General features: G+C 43.6%; 1 protein-coding gene across 2 annotated transcripts in view; it reads right to left on the reverse strand.

Moving 5' to 3' along the window:
- The window catches only part of ap2a1 (adaptor related protein complex 2 subunit alpha 1), a 29,596-nt gene extending 10,499 nt beyond the window's left edge, over positions 1-19,097 (reverse strand). Inside the window, exons 1-14 of one of the 2 annotated variants that reach the window (XM_076265210.1) lie at positions 18,244-19,097; positions 15,477-15,688; positions 12,763-12,956; positions 9,775-9,904; positions 8,530-8,631; positions 8,123-8,382; positions 6,981-7,149; positions 5,753-5,890; positions 5,098-5,280; positions 4,563-4,660; positions 3,985-4,216; positions 2,117-2,302; positions 1,617-1,768; positions 308-379 (exon numbers count right to left, since the gene is read on the reverse strand). In XM_076265210.1, coding sequence (XP_076121325.1) covers positions 308-379; positions 1,617-1,768; positions 2,117-2,302; positions 3,985-4,216; positions 4,563-4,660; positions 5,098-5,280; positions 5,753-5,890; positions 6,981-7,149; positions 8,123-8,382; positions 8,530-8,631; positions 9,775-9,904; positions 12,763-12,956; positions 15,477-15,688; positions 18,244-18,310 — 2,195 coding nt within the window. In that variant the 5' untranslated portion in view covers positions 18,311-19,097. The remainder of the gene's footprint in view (positions 1-307; positions 380-1,616; positions 1,769-2,116; positions 2,303-3,984; positions 4,217-4,562; positions 4,661-5,097; positions 5,281-5,752; positions 5,891-6,980; positions 7,150-8,122; positions 8,383-8,529; positions 8,632-9,774; positions 9,905-12,762; positions 12,957-15,476; positions 15,689-18,243) is intronic. The other variant, XM_076265211.1, reaches the window with a different exon arrangement.
- Between the last annotated feature and the right edge of the window lie 1,064 nt (positions 19,098-20,161).

Here is a 20,161-nt window from a genome sequence, read left to right on the forward strand (position 1 = left end):
GGCACAGCCTCTGTGGCCTTTCTGGTTTACATCAACCACACATCTCTTTGTAGTGATGCCCTTCTGTTGGCTCTGCAGGGAGATGCTAACTGTGGTAAGAAGCCAGCCTTGGTGAGATATTAGTTGTGTGCCATGGTGTAGTTTCCTGCTATGCCACATTTAAGATAACACTTATCCACAGTATAGGCCAATATTTCAGGAAGATGAAACTCACACACACCCAAGCAGAAAACCACCTGCACCCGAGAATTGGAGTGTGTTATGCTATGTGCAGCTCTAGAGCTGGAGGCGGTGAGGAAGCGCTTACTTGTTGAGTAGCTCTTCTGCTTCAGGCAGAGGGGGAGCAGGTTCCTCAGAGACAGCAGGAGGAGGAGCAGAGCTGATGGGGGAGGGGCAGGCCAAACATAGAGGAAGAGAAATAGACGGGAAGGAAAGAAGGGATGAAAAGAGATAGTGGGAGGTATGGGGAGAGGTGTAAGAAAGGGTGGAGAGAGATGGAGAATAGGAATGAGGGATAGGAAGATAGATGGATAGGAGGGATAGAAGATGGGATGATAATGGAAGAGGAGAAGAGTTCCAGAAAAAGAGGGGATGGTATGTTGATGAAGTGAATCAAGTCAGATGTAAATAGAGTGAAAGACATTGCCAGAGATGGAGTGTTTCCATATGTGTGAGTGTGTTTGAGAGAGAGAGAGAGAGAGAGAGAGATGGAGAGAAAGAAATGGGAAGAAAAAAAGACAAGCACAGGTGTTAGTACCAGCATTGAACCAAGCCTGGATAATACACCACCACTGCTAAGCACACACCACAGAACACAGGATGCAGACAGTGCAGCTAGTGGCAACACAGAACAGCTACATGCGTATTACGGCTATGCAAACACCTTCTGACAACTCAAGTGGTATACAGCATCTATATGTATAGAGTATATATAAACACGAGCCAACAGAGTGTATATAGATTGTATGTAATAAAAAAAGAATTGCAATTATAGAATTGCTTAACGATTTTTAACAGTATGACTAAATAACATTAAGTTTGGGATTTTCTCTTTAAACAAGGTCACAGCAATCCACCACTGGCCCCTTACTCGGAGTCACCAGGACCCTCAGCCAATAGGGTGTCAGAGGTCTCAGGGGGTTGTTCCAGATCTCTGCCACCGTCCAATCAAATGTGAGGACACACCAACAAACATACGTACATACATACACACAACACAGACATACAGGAAACATGTACACACCACACACACGCGCGCACACACACACACCAAACCAAGAGAGGGTATTTGACAGGGGAGGGAAAGAAAAGGAGATAGAAGGAAAAAAGCAAGAAAAGAGTCACATACACAGCAAGATAAAGAAGACAAGACATTTCTTTACACAGAAAACACAGAAAACCAAAGAAAGTTTGACTGAAAGGCAGAAGAGATAGAGACAGTGAGAGAGACGGAGAAAGCAGTTTGACAGACAGCCACAGAGAAGGTAGCACAGAAGACTAGCTTAAAAGCTCTTAAAAGAGTTAAAAGTCTTTAAAGTCTGAAATCAAGTAGGAGTTAGAACTATCCCGGACAATAGGGGTTACTGGTGGACGGGCCACCGGCGGTGCAGGTTTACCTCAGGAAGCCGTCGTCATTGACACCTGCGCTGGGCGCAGCCGACCCCTCTGAAAACACATCGACCAATAGGCTGCCAGTACTGGGAGGAGCTGAGCCAACCGCAGGGGCTGGGCGGAGACCGAGCAGGTCAGCAGATGGAGAGGGCGTGGACTGGGGAGAGGGAATACAGCGAGAGAGAGGAGTTGAGGAATGTAGTGATCATAAGTCCATATATTGTTACTGAAGCATCTCCACATCCCTCTGCTCTCTGTGTACAGAGGGAGGAATCTGAGGTGGATGAGGGGAGGTAGTAACCTATGTCTGCTAGTAGCTAAGATGGCAGACTATTATGAACAGAGAAATATCACTAGGTGCATAGCCTCCCTCACTATGTGTGTGTAGTTCCTGTGTATTATACAGAAATACAGGTAAGGATTAGTGTTTGTGTATATTTGAGCGTGTGTGTTTTGGAGTGTGTGTATATAGGTGTGGCCATCTGTGCTCTTATCTCTGGCTTACAGCGTTGGACGCAGCCATAGCAGAAGTGTCCGCCCTCTCTCCTCCTCCGTTCAGCTCTCCTCCCTCTCTCTTGGCATCCTCCAGCTCATTCACAGACACAGCCCCCGGCCCCTTCTTCTTCTTCAGCTTGGCCAGGATGGACGACTCCCTCTCAGGGAACGGAGGCATCTCCTCCAGAACAGTGGCCTAAAACACACACACACACACACACACCTTTAAGAATGCTAAAGGAAACTAATGCTGCCAAGTGCCAACAAACAGAACTCTGGACTGACCCCTTGCCATGCACAATGTTAGTGCAAGCACAGTGCCTATTTGATAATATTTGTGAAGTCTTATTTGATAGGAAAATGTTCCAGATTACACCAAATCGAAACACTGGAGTGTGTGTAGCATCATAGTAACAGAAAATATAGCTGCAAGCGGCGATTAACCCGACATAGACTATGAGTAAGTGGACAAACCCATTAAGTCTGTCCACTTAATGGGACAACAAGTAAGTGACGTTGGAGTGAGTGTGAAGCTCGAAATATAGGAGGCTATGGCCGCCGCCATGTTTGTTATGCTAACTGTCATAGGTTAATGGATGGACAGACCGTTATAAATCACACAAGACGTTACTGATTGTATTATTGGATAGCACAGTGTCTCAACTTCAAAAGTTAGGGAGCATATTTGGTACATAGCTAGCCTGGATACCAGGCTTCTAGGCTTGCAACTTAAACGTAATCGCTCTCAGGAACGCCCTCTGTTCGCTGGTTGGTTCGGAGAGAAGTTGCCAAAGTAAACGAAGTAAACGAGAGCTATTCCAGACGGAGTACTGTAGGGAAATGTAAATGAGTGGAAGTACGGAGACAGGCGGAGTCAGGCTAGTACATAACTTCCATATGACATTATGAATGAGCCTATGAAGTTTTATGAAGATCAGCCATTATCACTGGCATATATTGACTGCTGAAATTTGATTGCTCTTCTATTTTGGAAGATTTGATATTCATGAATAAAGTTCTTAACTTTCTTCTTAAGATGTTTCCTAAGAAAACACTTAAGAACAAATGAGATTTTTTGAAGACAAAGTTCCTTCATTTCTTCTTAATTTTCCTCGCAACTTTAAGACAACCCTGCATCGGTTTAAAAAATGTTACAGTGTAAAGTTGAGCCTCTTAAAGTCATTCATATAAACACATTTAACATGGTTTGAAATATCAGCCTTTATTATGTGTACTTACAATACACAAGCTTACGATTTTACCATGGTAGTTTGAGATTGGGCCTGTACATCAGAAGATATTATCAATAGAATCATTATGGCCACGCCCTGAAATTTGATTGGTATGCAACTTTGTGACGAATCAAAAATCTAAGAAAACCAATTTTGTTGGCATGGTCTGTAGATCTGTATCACATCGTATGAGAATTGAATAGATAATGGCCTTAGACTTGTTTGACTAGATGTAGAAATGGGCGTAGCTGCTGGATTCAGGAGCTTCCAAGAAATCTGAATAAAAAACATTGTTCAAAAATTCCTGAGGTATGACCCAAAATGTAAATGTGCTTTTAGTAGCGCTCCCCTGTGTCATGTCAGGGTATTTACTGCTTGGACCCCTAAATAGGGGAAAAACACTAAGAACAGTCTATTTATTTGAGGCCATCATGTCAGACGTATTCAACCAAGTCACCACCAGCCAGTTTATGTACGGCTAGTGGTTACTCATCAGCAGATATCTGTGCTAAGATCTGAAGAGGAATGAAGCCATATAGCAGCTGCATGTTTTCATCACACCTAACCCATGCCCGTGTATTTGCATACGTGTTTGGGTATGGGTAGACGTGTTTGGGTATGCGTGTGTGTGTGTGTGTATTCTCACCAGGACGTCAGTGCTGGCGATGGAGGAGAGCTTGAGGTACTCGACTGCGCGCTGCTGCAGTTCCACGTCGCTGTTGCGGATCTGGCTGTCGCAGCGCAGCACCTCCTGGATGGTGCTTTTGGTCTCGGGGAACAGGTTGATGAACTTGATGTAAGCCGAGAGCAGCAGTGCCCGCGTGGGGACCGAGCACAGGTGGAACTTGGAGTGCAGCAGGTTGAACTGCACCAGGGGGCTGCAGGACAGGGTTGAAGTTGGGGGAAACATAAGAGTTCATCTGGGAACTGGCATGTATACAGTGGCATGTCACAGGAGGTTACTAATCTAGCCATCACTTAGGTGTCAGTAACAATGACGGAGGTGTTTTAAAAATGAAACAATACTCTGAAAATTAGAAGACAGCATTTGACACGTCCTTAGATGGGTTAAATAGATGGGATAAACATTTTTAAATAGATGGGATAAATATGTTTATATCTGGTGCCAACATTTCAAACTGACCAGTGTTTTACAAAAGAGAGTTCAGAATGTCTGTGTTACATGACTGTAAATGCAGCTTTAGCTTGAAGATATTTTCTGACCTGGACCGCGGGTCACCAGCGATGAGGTTACCGAACTCTCCTAGGATGTAACCTCCGACCTTCACCATGTTCTCGTGGCAGGCTGGGGCCTGGAGGGCCTGAGGAGCACCAAATATTGGTCACGGGAGGTCATAGGGCATGTGGCCAAAGAGAGGGCAACACTTAGGGTACAATCATTCCACAGTCATGACATGCAACTGACAGTTGACAGTTCTGTTTCATAACACAATTTCCAACACTAGACAAGCCTAGACTCACAAATGTCCCGAGATTGAGCATGAGTGCCATTCAACTCTGCACGAAAATAGTGATAAAGTATGATGGACCACTGAGTCAATACCGAGTCAACACAATTAAAAAGATCTGTACAACTGGATGGAGAACAGTGAAATAGTGAACTTTAACTAACTGGTGCAAAGAATTTTCCTATGTTCAAGCACTGTTCTAGACAGACTTGGATCTTGGTAATTAAGTGTAATATGATTGCTGTGACCTGGTATCTACACAAAAGCACACATCAGAATGGTTTCAGTACCTCAAACACAGTCTTGGCAGCATAGCCCTGCACGTCATCCCGGTTGATGACGATCTGAATGACACGGTACCAGACCTCCTCACTGACGTAATCTCCCGCGATGCGGATCAAGTTGAGGATGGTGTCCACATACCAGGAGTAGTCCACAGCGTACTTCTCAGCCAGAATGGCCACCTTCAGCACCTGCCAGCACACCGAAACAGCCCATGATCAATGCATTGCACATCATATGCATTTCACAAATATATAAAACCTAAACATAGATCACCATGTATAATCAATTACATCTACTTTAGTCATTAGTCTGATTATACTGATTATAATAACAATAACATCTACTTTAGGCATTTAGTCTGATTATACTGATTATAATAACATTTTTAATATTCTACCTTTATAAATTATGTTTTATAAGTTGTGTTCGATAAAGCCCCTCCTAAAATACATAACTGTCCACACATAACCATAATTATCTTATGTATACTTCAATGTGGGAAACCATTATCAAGCCAGTGCAAACATATTGCAATCACTGATAAGAGGGTGGTTGGGAACCCATTTAAACAGGGGGTGGTCAAGAAAACAATTTCAGGAAAACCTGTACTTTGTTCCATCATACCATCTATGACAGACAGACAGAGACAGGCAGGCGTACCATTTCCTCTCGGATGGAATAGTCGGCTGTCTCCAGGTAACTCAGCATCTCGGCAACAATCTGTTTGGCGTTGCTACGGTCACACATGGCGTAGAGGAGGTCAGCAGCCCTCTGGCGCACACTCACATCTCTCTCAGTCTGAGGACACACACAGAAAATTCATGAACAGGCAGGTCTCCCAACAATTACTACAGCAATGTAAGCCTTACTAACCAGTAGTGAAACATTGTTTGAAAAACAATATGACTAATATAATTTGACTGATACACGTTTCACTGAAAGGCATTGGTAGTAGCTGAAGGGATAAGTCATCATTGTACAGGAAGTACAACTCATACATCAAGTACATCATGCATATGTCTGAGATTTATCTATAGAAATGTGTTCTCATATATGTAAGTTTATAGCCTAGAAATCTAGATGCGCCCCTAGCGGCAGCAAATTACATTTGCTGCCAGGGCTAGTCTAGCAACTCTCCGTTGGCTTGTGAGCTCCAGAAATAGAAACTCAATCAGGCCAATGAAATCGTGTATAGAGTCGTTAGGTGGGCTTAACATAATGATTGATGGCAGAGTTGCACCGGTTTGGCTTGAATTCCCTGCTACTTGAAAACAAATAAGATGGATGTTGCTGTTGGCGAACAGTGTGACACGAGTTAAGCTTTTATTAAGTTGGCAAACGTTTGAACTAGCCAACTAGCTCCGCTGGTGGGAAACGCATGGGACTTATAGCGCTGCCGCTGTCCTATTGCGTGCAGAGGGAATTTGAAAGACAACTGATTATCCCGCCCCTCGGACTGAGCACTGCGAACGGTGAGTGCCCAGACCCTACATTTTAATGTGGGTCTGGCTCGTCAGGCTAGTAAGTTTATGTTTGTATGAGTAAATACACTGTTACGCAAACAACACATGGCCTCCCACACTATGTGTCCCTCTGTCATTATTGACTTGTGAGTGTATGGGTGCACAATGAGGATGCCAATCAATTGCTAATTACACACTAACACCAACCAAGCTGATTAATTACTTTCATTTTGGACCCAACACTGAACCCTCACTCAAAAGAAAACATAATGATTCTGACAGATGGCATTTATATTGGTAAGCTACTGTATATCATGCACCTCCTGTGTTAATGACATAGTAGGGTAGGCATTCATTTGTACAAACTCTAACAACAATCATCCCTGATGTGCATTCCTCGCGAGGGTACGGCCAAGTGTGTGTACCTTGAGTGCGTTGATGACTGTCTCGATGTGTGTTTTGACGGCCTCGTGGGAGAACTCGGAGCTGGCCAGCGTGCACATGCTCTCCAGGGCCAGGTAGCGCAGGTTGGTCTCTCTGTGCTGCAGGAACTGGCCCAGCTGGTTACAGGCGCGCACCAGCAGATTGGGCTCACTGGGAGGGGACAAGGGAGAGGATTACAAATAAACGGAGAGAATGTCACAGCCAGGTATTAGAGGAACAAAAGAGACTTTAGAGATATTGCAAAGTAAGACAGACAAACAGATGGCAAAGCTAGGGCCAATAAGAAGGTAGAGGGCGCTGACAGAGGCAGAGTATCTGGAGACATTATGAATGGTTGAGGATAGGGGCTGGGACGACACGTCAACGTTATCAATAACGTACATTCGTCGACATGAATAATTTGCGTTGGTGAGTTGAAATTTGTGTTTCAAATTTAGCAACTTTGTCAGTTTTGACCTACAAACTAGAGAGAAAACACATGCCTCTCTGCATGTACTGTCCACTGGGTGACTTACAACATGTTTCCTAGACAACAGGTGTCTTCGCTGTGAAAAACAGAATCTAAACCACACACTGCAGCCAGTAAAGAAGTGCCGACTAGAGCCAGAGCAGCAACACCTTTACTGTCTATCAACAAGACAAGAGGCAAGACCTGACATGGAAACCATCACCAATATTCAGTTCTGGATTTAAATGGGAAGGTTCTGAAGTTTGTTAGTTTGCATCATTTACCCAATATACAGTGGTTTTCATTAGGAAAAGACGTTATGTGTGAACCCAAATCCTCAGGAATGACACTATGTTAGTAAATCACACTTGCACACAAGCTTGCCTGCATCGTTCAACAAGCACATTAAACAAAATAAAGTTTAACTTCATTCACTAGCTAGCATATATGAGAACAGAGATTACATTGGGTAAACTGTTATATTAACCAAGTAATGTAACCAATAAATGAATACATTTAGATTAATTTAATTTTAAAATAATTAATTAAATTAGTCGAAATAATAATCAAAAAAAAATTAACAATTGGGACAATCGGTCAAAATTGGAACAGCCCTAGCTGAATAGGCTGGAGACCGGACTAGTATGGTGGTGGTGGAGCGGGATGCTCAGTTACCTGTCATAGTGGATAATAAGCGCAATGGCCTCAAAGAGAATGGCGTTTTTGGCGTTGGAATGCTGGACCTTCTTGGACTTGGGCGGCTCCTGGGCTTTGTTCAGAATGGTCTCTAGGCACTCCACCAGCCGGCCTTTTACGGCGCCATCCTCTGGCGGGGGGTAGCACTGCAGCAGCCGCAGCAGCTTGCAGGAGAGCCAGGGTGCCGGCACAAAGTAATAGGTGTAGTCCTGCAGGTCAGTGGAAGCTGATGACACAATCTGGATATGGATGAGAGGGAGAGGAGGAAACTCATCAATTTGAGAAAAATTAAACACACAGACACATCATGACCAAACAAGTGACACGTTTCCACACATACATAAGCACTGAGATCAAGTAGGCACACTCAAACACCCCACACTCACCCTGCTGAGACGTGATACAGCCAGGGATACACAGGTCTTAAACTCATCTGGATTCTTCTGACTGAGGCAGGTGATGAGGGAGATGGCAGCAGTTACCACACCCTACAGGTAGCGAGAGAGAGAGAGAGAGAGAGAGAGAATAGTCACAAATATACTGAAGGGAAAAAAAACACAGAAATAACTCTGAGATATATTCAATATCTATATACCAGTAATATGATTATATGAAATCCAACATGAGAATCAATATAATATAATAATATGATTAATTGAATTGAATTGAAATTTGAAAATTGAATTGAAATTGACATGATGACATAACAATAGGTGACCCTTATTCAGAAATTCCCCATGTAATGTAAAGCAAAAAGGCTAATGATATCCAAAGATGAAAAAAGTGCCCTCTGTTGTTTTGGGAGAGAGAAGGTTTTATGAGAGAAAAAATAGGATGCAAAATCATGTGTGAGGAAGTGGGCAAAGGTCACCATTTATGCTGTTGTGAACAGGAAAGAGGACTGCAATTTGGTGCAATCAACTTGGACAGTAATTTCCATCTACCAAGATCAGCTGTGGCAGGGCTAGCTCTATACATCAAGCACCCTTCTTTGGTCTATCAGTGGCAAATTTCAGTGGCATACATTAAGTATATTGCAACAGGTGGTCTACTCTAGACAACGTATACTGCCATAGACATAACAAGACAGGAGCTGGGCCTCATATGCATAACCTGTGTGTCTGTCTTGTCTCTGTGTCTGAGTCTCTGTGTCTCCGAGTTTCTGTGTGTGTGTCTCTATGTGTGTGTCTCTCTATGTGTGTGTGTGTCTCTCTGTGTGTGTGTGTCTCTCTCTCTGCTTGTGTGTGTCTCTCTGCTTGTGTGTCTCTCTCTCTGCTTGTGTGTGTGTCTCTCTCTCTCTCTCTGTGTCTCTCTCTCTGTGTGTCTCTCTCTCTCTCTCGGTGTCTCTCTCTCTCTCTCTCTCTCTGTGTGTCTCTCTCTCTCTCTCTGTCTCTCTCTCTCTCTCTGTGTGTGTTTGTGTGTGTGTGTCTCTCTCTCTTTGTGTGTGTCTCTCTCTCTCTCTCTCTCTCTGTGTGTCTCTCTATCTCTCTCTCTGTGTGTCTCTCTCTCTCTCTCTCTGTGTGTGTGTCTCTCTCTCTCTCTGTGTGTCTCTCTCTGTGTGTGTGTGTCTCTCTTTGTGTGTGTGTGTCTCTCTCTCTCTGTGTGTCTCTCTCTCTCTGTGTGTCTCTCACCATGTGTTGGTCATTGAGCAGATGTACAACTCTGGATGTCCATTCACCCATGAGCACGAGGTCCGGGCACGTCTTGTAGAGGCGCAGCAGACACAGGGCTGCCGACTGCTTCACACTGTCCATGGTGTCCCTGCCACACACACACACACACACACACACACACACACACACACACACACACACACACACACACACACACACACACACACACACACACACACACACCTTATTAGGACTGTAGTTCAGACTATCCACAACACACACACACATCTTATTAGGAATGTAGTTCACACTACCCACAGTGTATCACTAGAAAAATATCAGTGTAGCCACACCCAACATCACAAACTGGTTGTTACTAGGGGTGTGAATCTCTCATGTAAAAGACGATACGATTCGCATCTAGATACATGGGCACGATTCGATACAAGAAAATATACGTTTATAAAAAACGATTCAGTACGATTCGATGCGATGCGATTCGATGCAATTCGATGCAGTTCAAGAATGGAAAGCATTCTGAAAGATTTTTTATAATTTGCTCAAGGTGCACATTCATTTTATATTATCAATTATCATGGTCATGGTTGTCAATTAGGCAACAAAATGTGTGAATATGATTATCTAAACTGAGGTTTGTTTCATATACTGTATTGAAATGAAAAAAGAATAGTCTACATTTCAGTCAAGCACAGCAGCCAAATACAACATAAAAATACATTTTTATAGACTTTAAAGAGTTTTATAGAGTTATATCTGATTGTTTTCATGGAGCTGTAGCCTTGTTGAGGTAAGACAATACCGAAATAAAATAAAACAGTGCTTAAGACACTCTTGGCCTTTTCTCATATAGGCCTAGCCTACCCTAACCTGACTCCGCCAGGAACTTTTCATTGAAGAACTTTTGGGAAGGGGCGGACATACTGGTTAGCTGATTGGATAAACCATCTGTCTATCACCACCTTTGTTGGTTATCGACGGGCCAAATCAACCAATTAGATGAACAAAGTATTCTTCTAATGCCGTTTAACATACAATTAAGTTAGGTAACGTGACAAACGTTAAGATGTTTTAACTTACCATTTATGAACCTAATCAACGACAATTCCCATCAAGTTTTCACGGTAGGCCCTACACTTCTGAAGAAAGTATATTCCTCCATTATGAACTGGAATCAGCCGTGGAGGATGTCTGTGTCGTTCATTCCTCCCAGCTGCATGGCTGAGACTCATAGCTTCACAGTTTACCCAGGAATACTTTCTAATTTGAATAAAACTTCTCTGTGGATGCAGTCATGTTGTTCGTTGCGTCACACCTCAACCCGCCTCAAAGCCAACGCTGATTGGACGTTCGTTTGGTGAACTGCTCCAAATTTTCTTTAACGGAAAGTATCCAGACTGATCTGCGAGTAAAAACCCTGAAGCTCGCGAGATCAGGATGGTCTCACGAGGCTAAGCCTACCCTACAAGAATAAAATAGGCCTACAAATCAATGAACTCTCTGGGCTTATTTTGTTCCAACAGTAGACCTAATGCAGAAACCTAAAATGCCACAAGTCTGAGTGAATATGAACAAAATCATTGGCTAATAATTTATGCATCGTTTTAGCAGCAAGGGCCAAATTATTATTTAACATTAAGGAAATCCCTTCATCAAAGGTAAGGCTACTCTACAGACTATCGTTGCTGTTTAGGAATGCTATAAGTGCTTAATTTCGCGCTGGATTTCGAAAAACAAAAGCCGACCGAGTGCAAGTTGTCACATGGTTAAATTGCAATAGATGTATGGGTAATGAGGTCATTTGACAACTTTGGGCAATGAATGTAACCAAAAATGAACTGCATTACCCACAATTCCGTGCCACGTATAGTTTCAAAACCGGAAGTGGGATGAATGCGCTGCTTGGAACGTAAATGAGTCTGAGCGAGCAGAAAAGGTTGTGCACCGATTCATAACAAGTAAATCGATATAACAACCGGTTCATTTCAGTTTTTTTCCGATACGGGGCTTCACGTATCGATGTAGCCGTATCTTACATGTTAAAAACGGATACCGATACGTATCGGTTAATCTTTACACCCCTAGTTGTTACCAATGCATTGTATACACAAATCCTATTATTCTCTCCAGTTTTAACAGTGGCATTGACAGACACACTGGCGTTGGTCATTCCTGAAAACATAGTGCTATCTGGACACACAGCCCATGTAATCACTGCTCGGTGCTACCTAAAGCTTTCACACACTGATTCCAGTCCTCCAACCAGGAATTCTGAGTGTGCAATTTTAGTCCACAAACACTCACTTTTGTTACTCTCCCAAGTGCTGAGCTGTGTGACTATCACTTCCTTCCCTATCTCCACTGCAAGCTAAATGTTCTTCGGTCACATGACCAGCCCAATTCATTTTTGTTAACACTGGAGTAGATCCATCTTAGATATTCTGCTTATAGACACTAAAAATTGTGCTTTTGTTTTTATACTTTTCTAAAGGTTAATAAAGATTTGCTGTTGACATTAACTTGACGATTAACTTGATTTCAGCTTGTGCAGCAATAACACTGCATTTCTGGGCTAGAGAGGACACCACAGCAACACAAATACTTGTGATTGCTTATAAGAACTGAGCAACAATAAACATTATTAACGGAGCGCACACACACACGTATTACTGGTGTGCTGCAGGCCTACGAAGCAAATTAATGATTTCTCAAGATGGGGACAGGAGGAAGGAAAGCACACCCAGTGGGATGCAATTTCAGGCTTCAGGTGATGCCATCAGCACAACATTACATCCAAACAGAAAATCATGTAACTTTTATAGAACGTATCAAAAGAAAAATATGATACCCTAATTACACTGTACAGTCACAGTCATGCTTTTGCAATTATGTGCAAATTGCAATTATATTTCAGAATATTTACATCAGTCACTATAAAATCACATAAAATCAGTCACTAATGTCTGACCACTGCAAGTCGAATCTCACCCTGCCACTAAGATGCGTGGGATCTCTCCGGCGAAGGCCTCGGCCATCTCACGGCTGCCCACATTGGCGATGCAGTGCAGGGCCAGACACATGAAGGTGGGGTTCCTGCTGGACAGGTCATTCTTAATGGCGTTGTTGATCAGCCGGATCAGCTCACTGTTGCTGTTCACCAAAACAGAGATGAACAGATAACCCTGAGAGAGAGAGAGAGAGAGAGAGAGAGAGAGAGAGAGAGAGAGGCAGAGACAGAGAAAAGAGGGGTTGAGGAACATGAGAAGTCAGATGAAAACAGGACACACATTTGCCATGCCTCTGAATGAAACCGAGTTGAGGAGACTAAAGTAGCGCATTAGCCTTGAACATTGCTTTGTAGCCCAGTGTGCATGTGTGTGCATGTGTGTAAGGAAGAGTAAGAGCACAGGGAGTGGGTGCAACAGCAGCAGCTCTGCAGTCAGCAGAACTCCATTAAGAGCGTGGAGTTCAATAAGGACAGGGAGCTCTGTGCTCAGGGTTACAGCTCTGCCAGTGTGTGTGTGTGTCTGTCTGTGTCTGGCTATTTCAGACTGGCCTCCCTTGCATATTCCCCTGCACTGTCTGCCCACTTACCTTCCTCAAAACCTTTCCTCTTTCTTTTTGCTGCAACCTTCTTCAGACTCCAGTGGCTCTGACTCAAAAACTCTCTCTCTCGTTCTCTCTCTGTCCCTCCCTGTGTCATCTGCCGCCTTTATACTCCCTGAATAGTGCCTCCATCTCTGCAGGCCTTTTTTTGAGACTAATCACACTGGCCAAATGCTGTTCTTCCAAAACGTGTACACACACACACACACACACACACTTCAAGAAAATGTGACCCAAAAATGCAGCAAATCAAAAATATAGCCTTTAGAAATATAAATACAACTCATCATCACATCATGAAACTGTACAATGTAAAACAGTGTAGGGAAGTTCTTTGTCATTTTAAAGGACATAAGATGCAAATTTGCCACTGTTAGCATCTTTTAGATCTTAAGAGGATTTCCATCCCTGAAGACCACTGATACTGCACAGTACACACACACACCCAAGTCCCAGGGGCCAAATCTAATTCCCTGACTGGAAATTCTAGTGGGACACAGGTAGTCCAGTCCAGAATAAACGTGTGCAGTGTTTGAGCACACTGCTCCACAGCACCCCAGTGAGACATGGGATACAAGCCCCGCGGCCTTCATCTCCGATCTCAAGCCTCCATTGTGTTGCATGCAACGGGTCAAGGCTTTTCGCAGACTATCGTCTCTCCACTCTGTGGCCTCTTGGCAAAATCACGCTTTAACATCTGCAGCGCGGGGCGGTTTATTTGGACACGCGGACAATGCTATTATTGTGTTATGGGTAGGGTCTCTGCATTTGGGCTGATTTTTAGAGGAAGCCGAGCTGAAACAATGAGTCAGGCTAAAGCGGGAGGAGTGCGTCTTGCTAGATGACAGCCCGGTCTCGACCCCCGCCTCCTTCACTCACTCTCTGTGCTCAGCACTGATGCGGAGGCCCAAGGCTAGAATATCACTCCCAGATGGATATGACATCACCTTCTCAGGGCTGAGATTTCATTTTGAAGCAGCGTGCGCATCGGAGTCAACCGCCAGCGTCCTGCCTATAATTCACTTAGTTAGTGGGCTAGATGCCGAAGCATTTTAGATGCCTAGGATATTCCAATCTTGGCACACACCCCCCCCCCCCCCCGAAACTCATGAGTCATCCTCAATGATACCACACCTGCCATCTCCACTAGTGAACCACCTCTACTGCAATGCCGAACACTGTTCACACATTTCAATGTGTGTTACGGATTAGGTGCCGTATTAGTAGTTGAGACCATTGTTTCAATATATTGATAGTCAACATTTCAACTTCTTTAAAAAATTAAATGCATGATAAAAATGGCATTTATTCCATCAATTAATTCTGGCAGTTCTAGGGGCTGTGACATAATTCCTGCTCCATTATCTCAAAGACATAAATTCACAGCACAAGCTCAAACACTCAGTCCTGCACTAAAGTAAGTTGGTTCAGGCTTTGATATTACTGTGGCCTTTCATATTCACCTGCCATAGCTGAACAAACTCTGAAGCAAAACTGAACCTAATGTCGGAAACGGAACCTAACGTCACATAGTGAAATCACCTGACCAAGTGAGTGCATTCTGTTAATGGGTGTTTTCAGGCAATAAAACTTTACAGCATAGAGGTTACTATATGAGGCATGTGCCTAGGGCTGCCCTCCCCCTATCAATCCAGACTCTGGCTGGCTACCCTGAAACGCCCGACTCATGAGTTCATTGATCTTTTGTCCCTAAACATGACATGTTGACACTAGGAGCAAGAGAGAGCGAGACAACTGTCACATGGGTGGAGGTAAATAGGATGGAGGTTCATAGGCTTGTGGCAGCAGTCACAAAAGGTTTCTGAAAATCTGGCTCAGGAAGCAGGTAGAGCCATTCCCTGCCTTCCATGACATATGTGACAGCCAGAGACAGACACACAGCTCAATAGAGTTCAAGCGCCTGATTTACCCTCTGCTCCCCCATTACAGACTACAGAGTGACCACTGACTGGCATTGATCAATACAAGCCCAACATGAAAAACACACAATATGGCAAAAAGCAACAAAAAACAACTCTGACATGATGAACACATACAAAACACACACACACACAAAATCATAAATCTTCACTTACAATCTGTTTTTCAGTGTACTTGTTGGAGCTGAGCAGGTTGACCGCCTCCATGTGTCCAAAATCAATGTCATGGCCCAGCAGAAAGATGAAGAGCAGCTTGCAGACATACTTCTTCTTGCTGTAGCCATCCAAAGCTTTGTCACCCTTGAACTTGGAGCGGATGTTGGCCAGCTCCTTGTTGATACGCTTGATCTCAGCTTCTTTGCTCTTACCTGAAGGGGGGGTAGTGGTAAGACAGAGGGTAATTAGAATACCAAGAATTTGTTACTACATCATCAATTCCATTGACCACAGTTGGTGCAGCCAATGTAGGCCATTTCAAGTTCTGCATTGGTCTAGGCCTACTCTGTCTTGGTGATTGTACTTCTGTGGGACTGAACCCCGAACCTGGCCACTGCCAGCGTGAAGCAGTGCCAGTAGCTCTGCTGGAGCTGAGACAACACTAGCAACACAAACCAGATGGGCCACAACAGGGTGTTCGCATGGCAACAAAGTACATGCTGTTTGATGGCAAACCTTTTTAAAAACCGTCGGTCTACAGTGACAGAGCGCTGAAAAGCAAGTCACTTTGGTGTAGCCACCTGCTTACAGCAATGTAAAACAAAAACTCTTAACAGACAAAATTTAGATTTATTTCATGTTTTTCTCCTTCACAGTCATGTAAGCGCAGCCCATACTTAAAGCAACAATGGCAGCCAGCTATGCTCATCATCTGTCAGATTAAACCAACCATTAGCCACTACTCTGTTAGGAAATGAGTATCAGTGCCTGGCAATAAGACAAGATACAGACACACGTCATTATTTGAATCTGACAAGACGACAGCATGTCGTCTTGCAAAAACTACACATGCATGATTTCATGCATCCGACACCCCGAAAAACGCATATTGCTTCAGGATTTCAGTGTTCTCACTTGTGCATGTTGTCAGATTGGACACTTTAAGTAAATATCACAGCATTAAGAAAACAGTCACACACCCACACTGTAGAGCAACACTCGTCAGAGTTCATACTGAAAGCAGACCGGATGCACTGGGTCCCGTTCAAACCACACTTCAGGATCCCTCGATCCTTATGGGTCTTTGTGAAACCCACAGGGCCATATAAAAGTGCTCTGAGACAGTGAATTTTGTATGGGGTTTAGGAGTGAACCGAAATCTAGAACACAGAAGAACTTGGAACAAAGGGATTTAGGAGAATGATGACTAGGCATTTTTATTTTTTGATACCAGGCACTATGCTAGTACTTTCTATAGACCTGGTGCAAGTGTTTATTTAATATTATAGCCCAATGACCCAGACATTCCCAGTGGAGGATTTTATAATTTGATACATAAATGACAAATACTGGGAGCTCATCAGCTGCCAGTCAAGCAAGAACCACTATCCCTGCAGTCAATCTAGGTGTGGTGATGATTTGTAGTCAGAAACGTGACAGAGGCAGGCTGTCAGCTAGCACAGGGTGTTTGGGCAGATCAGAATGTGTGTTTAATGATACGCATATAGGCGTATGTATCGCATTCGTATAGTAGGCTATGGTATCCTATTCCAGAGGTAAACACCATTATTCCTATGCACCTGTTTATGTTGCATTGCAAATACAATCTGTTCTGTGGAACAAAACATGTTCTACTTCTGGTAAGCAAGTTTAACATGTTTCCATCACTTATTACTATTTCATCACCTGACATTGTCATTTCTTCTCTGTACTTCCCTCCTCCTCCTCATGGATTCACCCTGTTATCTACTTTCACAAACTTTACTGACATCCTATAGAACCATCCTTGACCTTGAGCATACCAGAGCTTCAAAGCTTAACCTCACAGACACTTCAGAGGGACTTATCTTTGTGATGCTGCCCATGCCACTCAATGGGCCTGGCTCACATGCGTTTTTTGTGTCCAATGATGTCTTCAGAATAAATGTCCCTTGCAATATTCACAGGAAAAGTAAGTGCTGGCATTCTATGTAATGAAATGCCATTGTGCCTGTATCTCAACATGGTTACATTAAAACCAAGGAAGTATTACCCGTTCTTCATGAGTAAATATCAACTAATGTACTTGGAAACGCAATGCCAATAATTGTGCAATACTCTCATTACAACCTCATTTGAACGCGCACTAGCACTTGTTCACAAAGCAATGGTCAAAGAAACTCATCAGAGGGCAATGACTTTAGCCACTATGCATTATCACCAAATAATGCGGACACACAGCAAGGCAACATCTTAACATGACCCTCCAGCTCAGAGCAGCCCAGGTCAAACGCCTGATAAATGGATTATCGCGAAAACAGTCGAATGCACTCCTTTTGGCGAGGAGAGATATCAACACCTATGCTAACTGCCTGTTGGCGTGAACAGTGGTAACATCTGACGGATTAATTGTTGCTAATTTGTAAAAATAGAAACAGTCTTCCGTAGCGGCCTAACGTGCTACGGTGCAAGAACGATTCTTGCTAACGTTCCACAATCGCCATCCGTGTGACGCTAGCGGCAACGTTAACGTTAGTTGCACTAGCGGCCCTCTGTCAGCATCAAGAGATGCAACGGGAATTCAGAGCTTCTTTCACGACCGCGTAAATGACCTCCCCACCAACTATACAAATTCCCCAGCATTTTCATATAATTGTTCACTCAGACAACTCCAAGAAAATGTAGATACCGTTGTAATTTAACAATGAAAAGAAAATATGTCGCGGCAAACATTAACTGTTAAGTGAGAAGGCCAACATAGGGTTCAATACCAGAACAGGGTACTTACAATTCCTGATGTCCGAAATGAACACCGCTAATCCCCGCATTCCATCTCCCTTCGACACAGCCGGCATTTTCGGTTCCCTCCGATTTCAAGCGCAGACAAAATGTAAATTGTAGTGATGGTTTCGTGTGTTTTTTAGCTCGTTGACTTCAAGCTTATGTTAGCTTGAAACCTAACCTATATGAATTATCGTTTTGGACGTGCAACGTTAGCCAACACTCTAGCTAGCTAACTAACTCGTAAAAGGTTAACACTAGCAAGCTAGATTAGCTAGCTCAAGGGAACGTATTCTGTGGATGCAGCACAGCCTGCTGAGGTGGCTAGCTAACTATCGGTTTAGTGTATCATTAGCTGCGACGGTAGCTAGCTGCTGTTTCCGTTGGCTAATTCATTCAAACCCAACGTTAGCAACCTATTTGCGTTTCACCGGATAAACGTCAACAAACCCGCATCTGAGTATATCACAGTCTGATATAAGACGGGAGCGAAATGTCACAGTAGATAGATTATTCCTCTATTACACGCAATTTCACAAGGTAGAAAAAAAATGTCAAAATAACAACCTATCAGTCTAGATCACTGAACATGAGTCACGCAAGGCAAGCTAGCTAAACAGCTAGCTAGCTAGCTAGCTAGCAATGTCAAATGTTGGAGTACATCACCCACAGGACCGTGATCGTACAATCAAGTAATGCTCTTTAACGACAACAGCTAGACAGTAAAAAGAAAGGTTCACGGATAGAATGTATTCTGTGCGTGGTCTTCAAGAACCTAGGGTGTCAGATCTTAGGGTCCGTATTCCCGGACGTAGCTCGTGACTGCACAATCAACGGGCACTGGACGCGTTTGCTGTGGCAAACTCTTGCGCTTCTCCTGATTACGACCCGCCTCTCACCCCGCCGTCTACCACTCCATTTGTGAACAGGGACGTTCTGCTTGCTGTGAAGTAAGACATTGGCTCATCTCAAGGTCTGTCACTTCCATTTGGGATTTTAATTGGCCTGAGTGTTATACTCATAGATAACAAATGCAATTGATTTTATTTTATTCTAGGTCTATTCTAGGCCTATTTTATTCATTTTGATAGGCCTACTGTAAACCATGACATGACATTTAGCCTATATCTGAACTGGGCATTTCTGGGAAAGCTCAATTGGTTTAAATCCTACCTTAAAGGGCGTTCTTTCAGTGTGTCTTGGGGACAGGTATCAAAGTCTCATGACCTCACCACAGGTATGCCTCAGGGATCAGTATTAGGGCTCCTACTTTTCTCTATTTACACCACTTCCTTGAGTGAGACCATTCGCTGCTATGCGGACAGCTTTCCCTGTTTTTCCCACCTGGATTACCGTTTCTCATCTGATTTGTGCATGCATTAAGGATATTTCAGTCTGGGTGAAAGATTGCCACCTTACAGAAGAGTATTAGGGCCACATGAAAATATTTTTGAAAATTCCGAGAAAAAATTTCAGAATTTTTGAGATTAAAGTCACAAATTTGCGAGAAACAAAGTCAGAAATAATTTCTGAGATTAAAGTCAGAAATTCTGGAGAGGGTCAGCTGCCTCAGATTCCAAGGGATCAACATCAATGAGGATCTGAGCAGGATCACAGGTGATCGGGCAGCGAGACTGCTCCTCGGCTCCTCTTTCTCTGACGACTAATGAGATTTTGTACTGACAGTACTCACAACCGCATGGTAACTGCATCGCTCACAACCACAAATCTCTGCAGAGGGTGGTTAGATCAGCATCACAAGGACCTGACCAGCCATGCAGGACCTCCACAACCAGTGCTGCATGAGGAAGACAGGGCAGACCTGTCATCCCAGCTAGTCTTTTCTGCCATCTGGCAGGCAAGAGCATTCGGACCTTTCTTAGCCACCTTTATATCTTCTTTATGTCTTATACTTTTTTGCAATG

Source organism: Alosa pseudoharengus, unplaced genomic scaffold (genome assembly GCF_046254945.1).
Source record: "Alosa pseudoharengus isolate Yale_2024_CS ecotype anadromous, Long Island Sound unplaced genomic scaffold, YU_APseudo_1.1 YU_APseudo_1.1_scf_4, whole genome shotgun sequence".
In the NCBI taxonomy this organism is placed as follows: Eukaryota; Metazoa; Chordata; class Actinopteri; order Clupeiformes; family Clupeidae; genus Alosa; species Alosa pseudoharengus.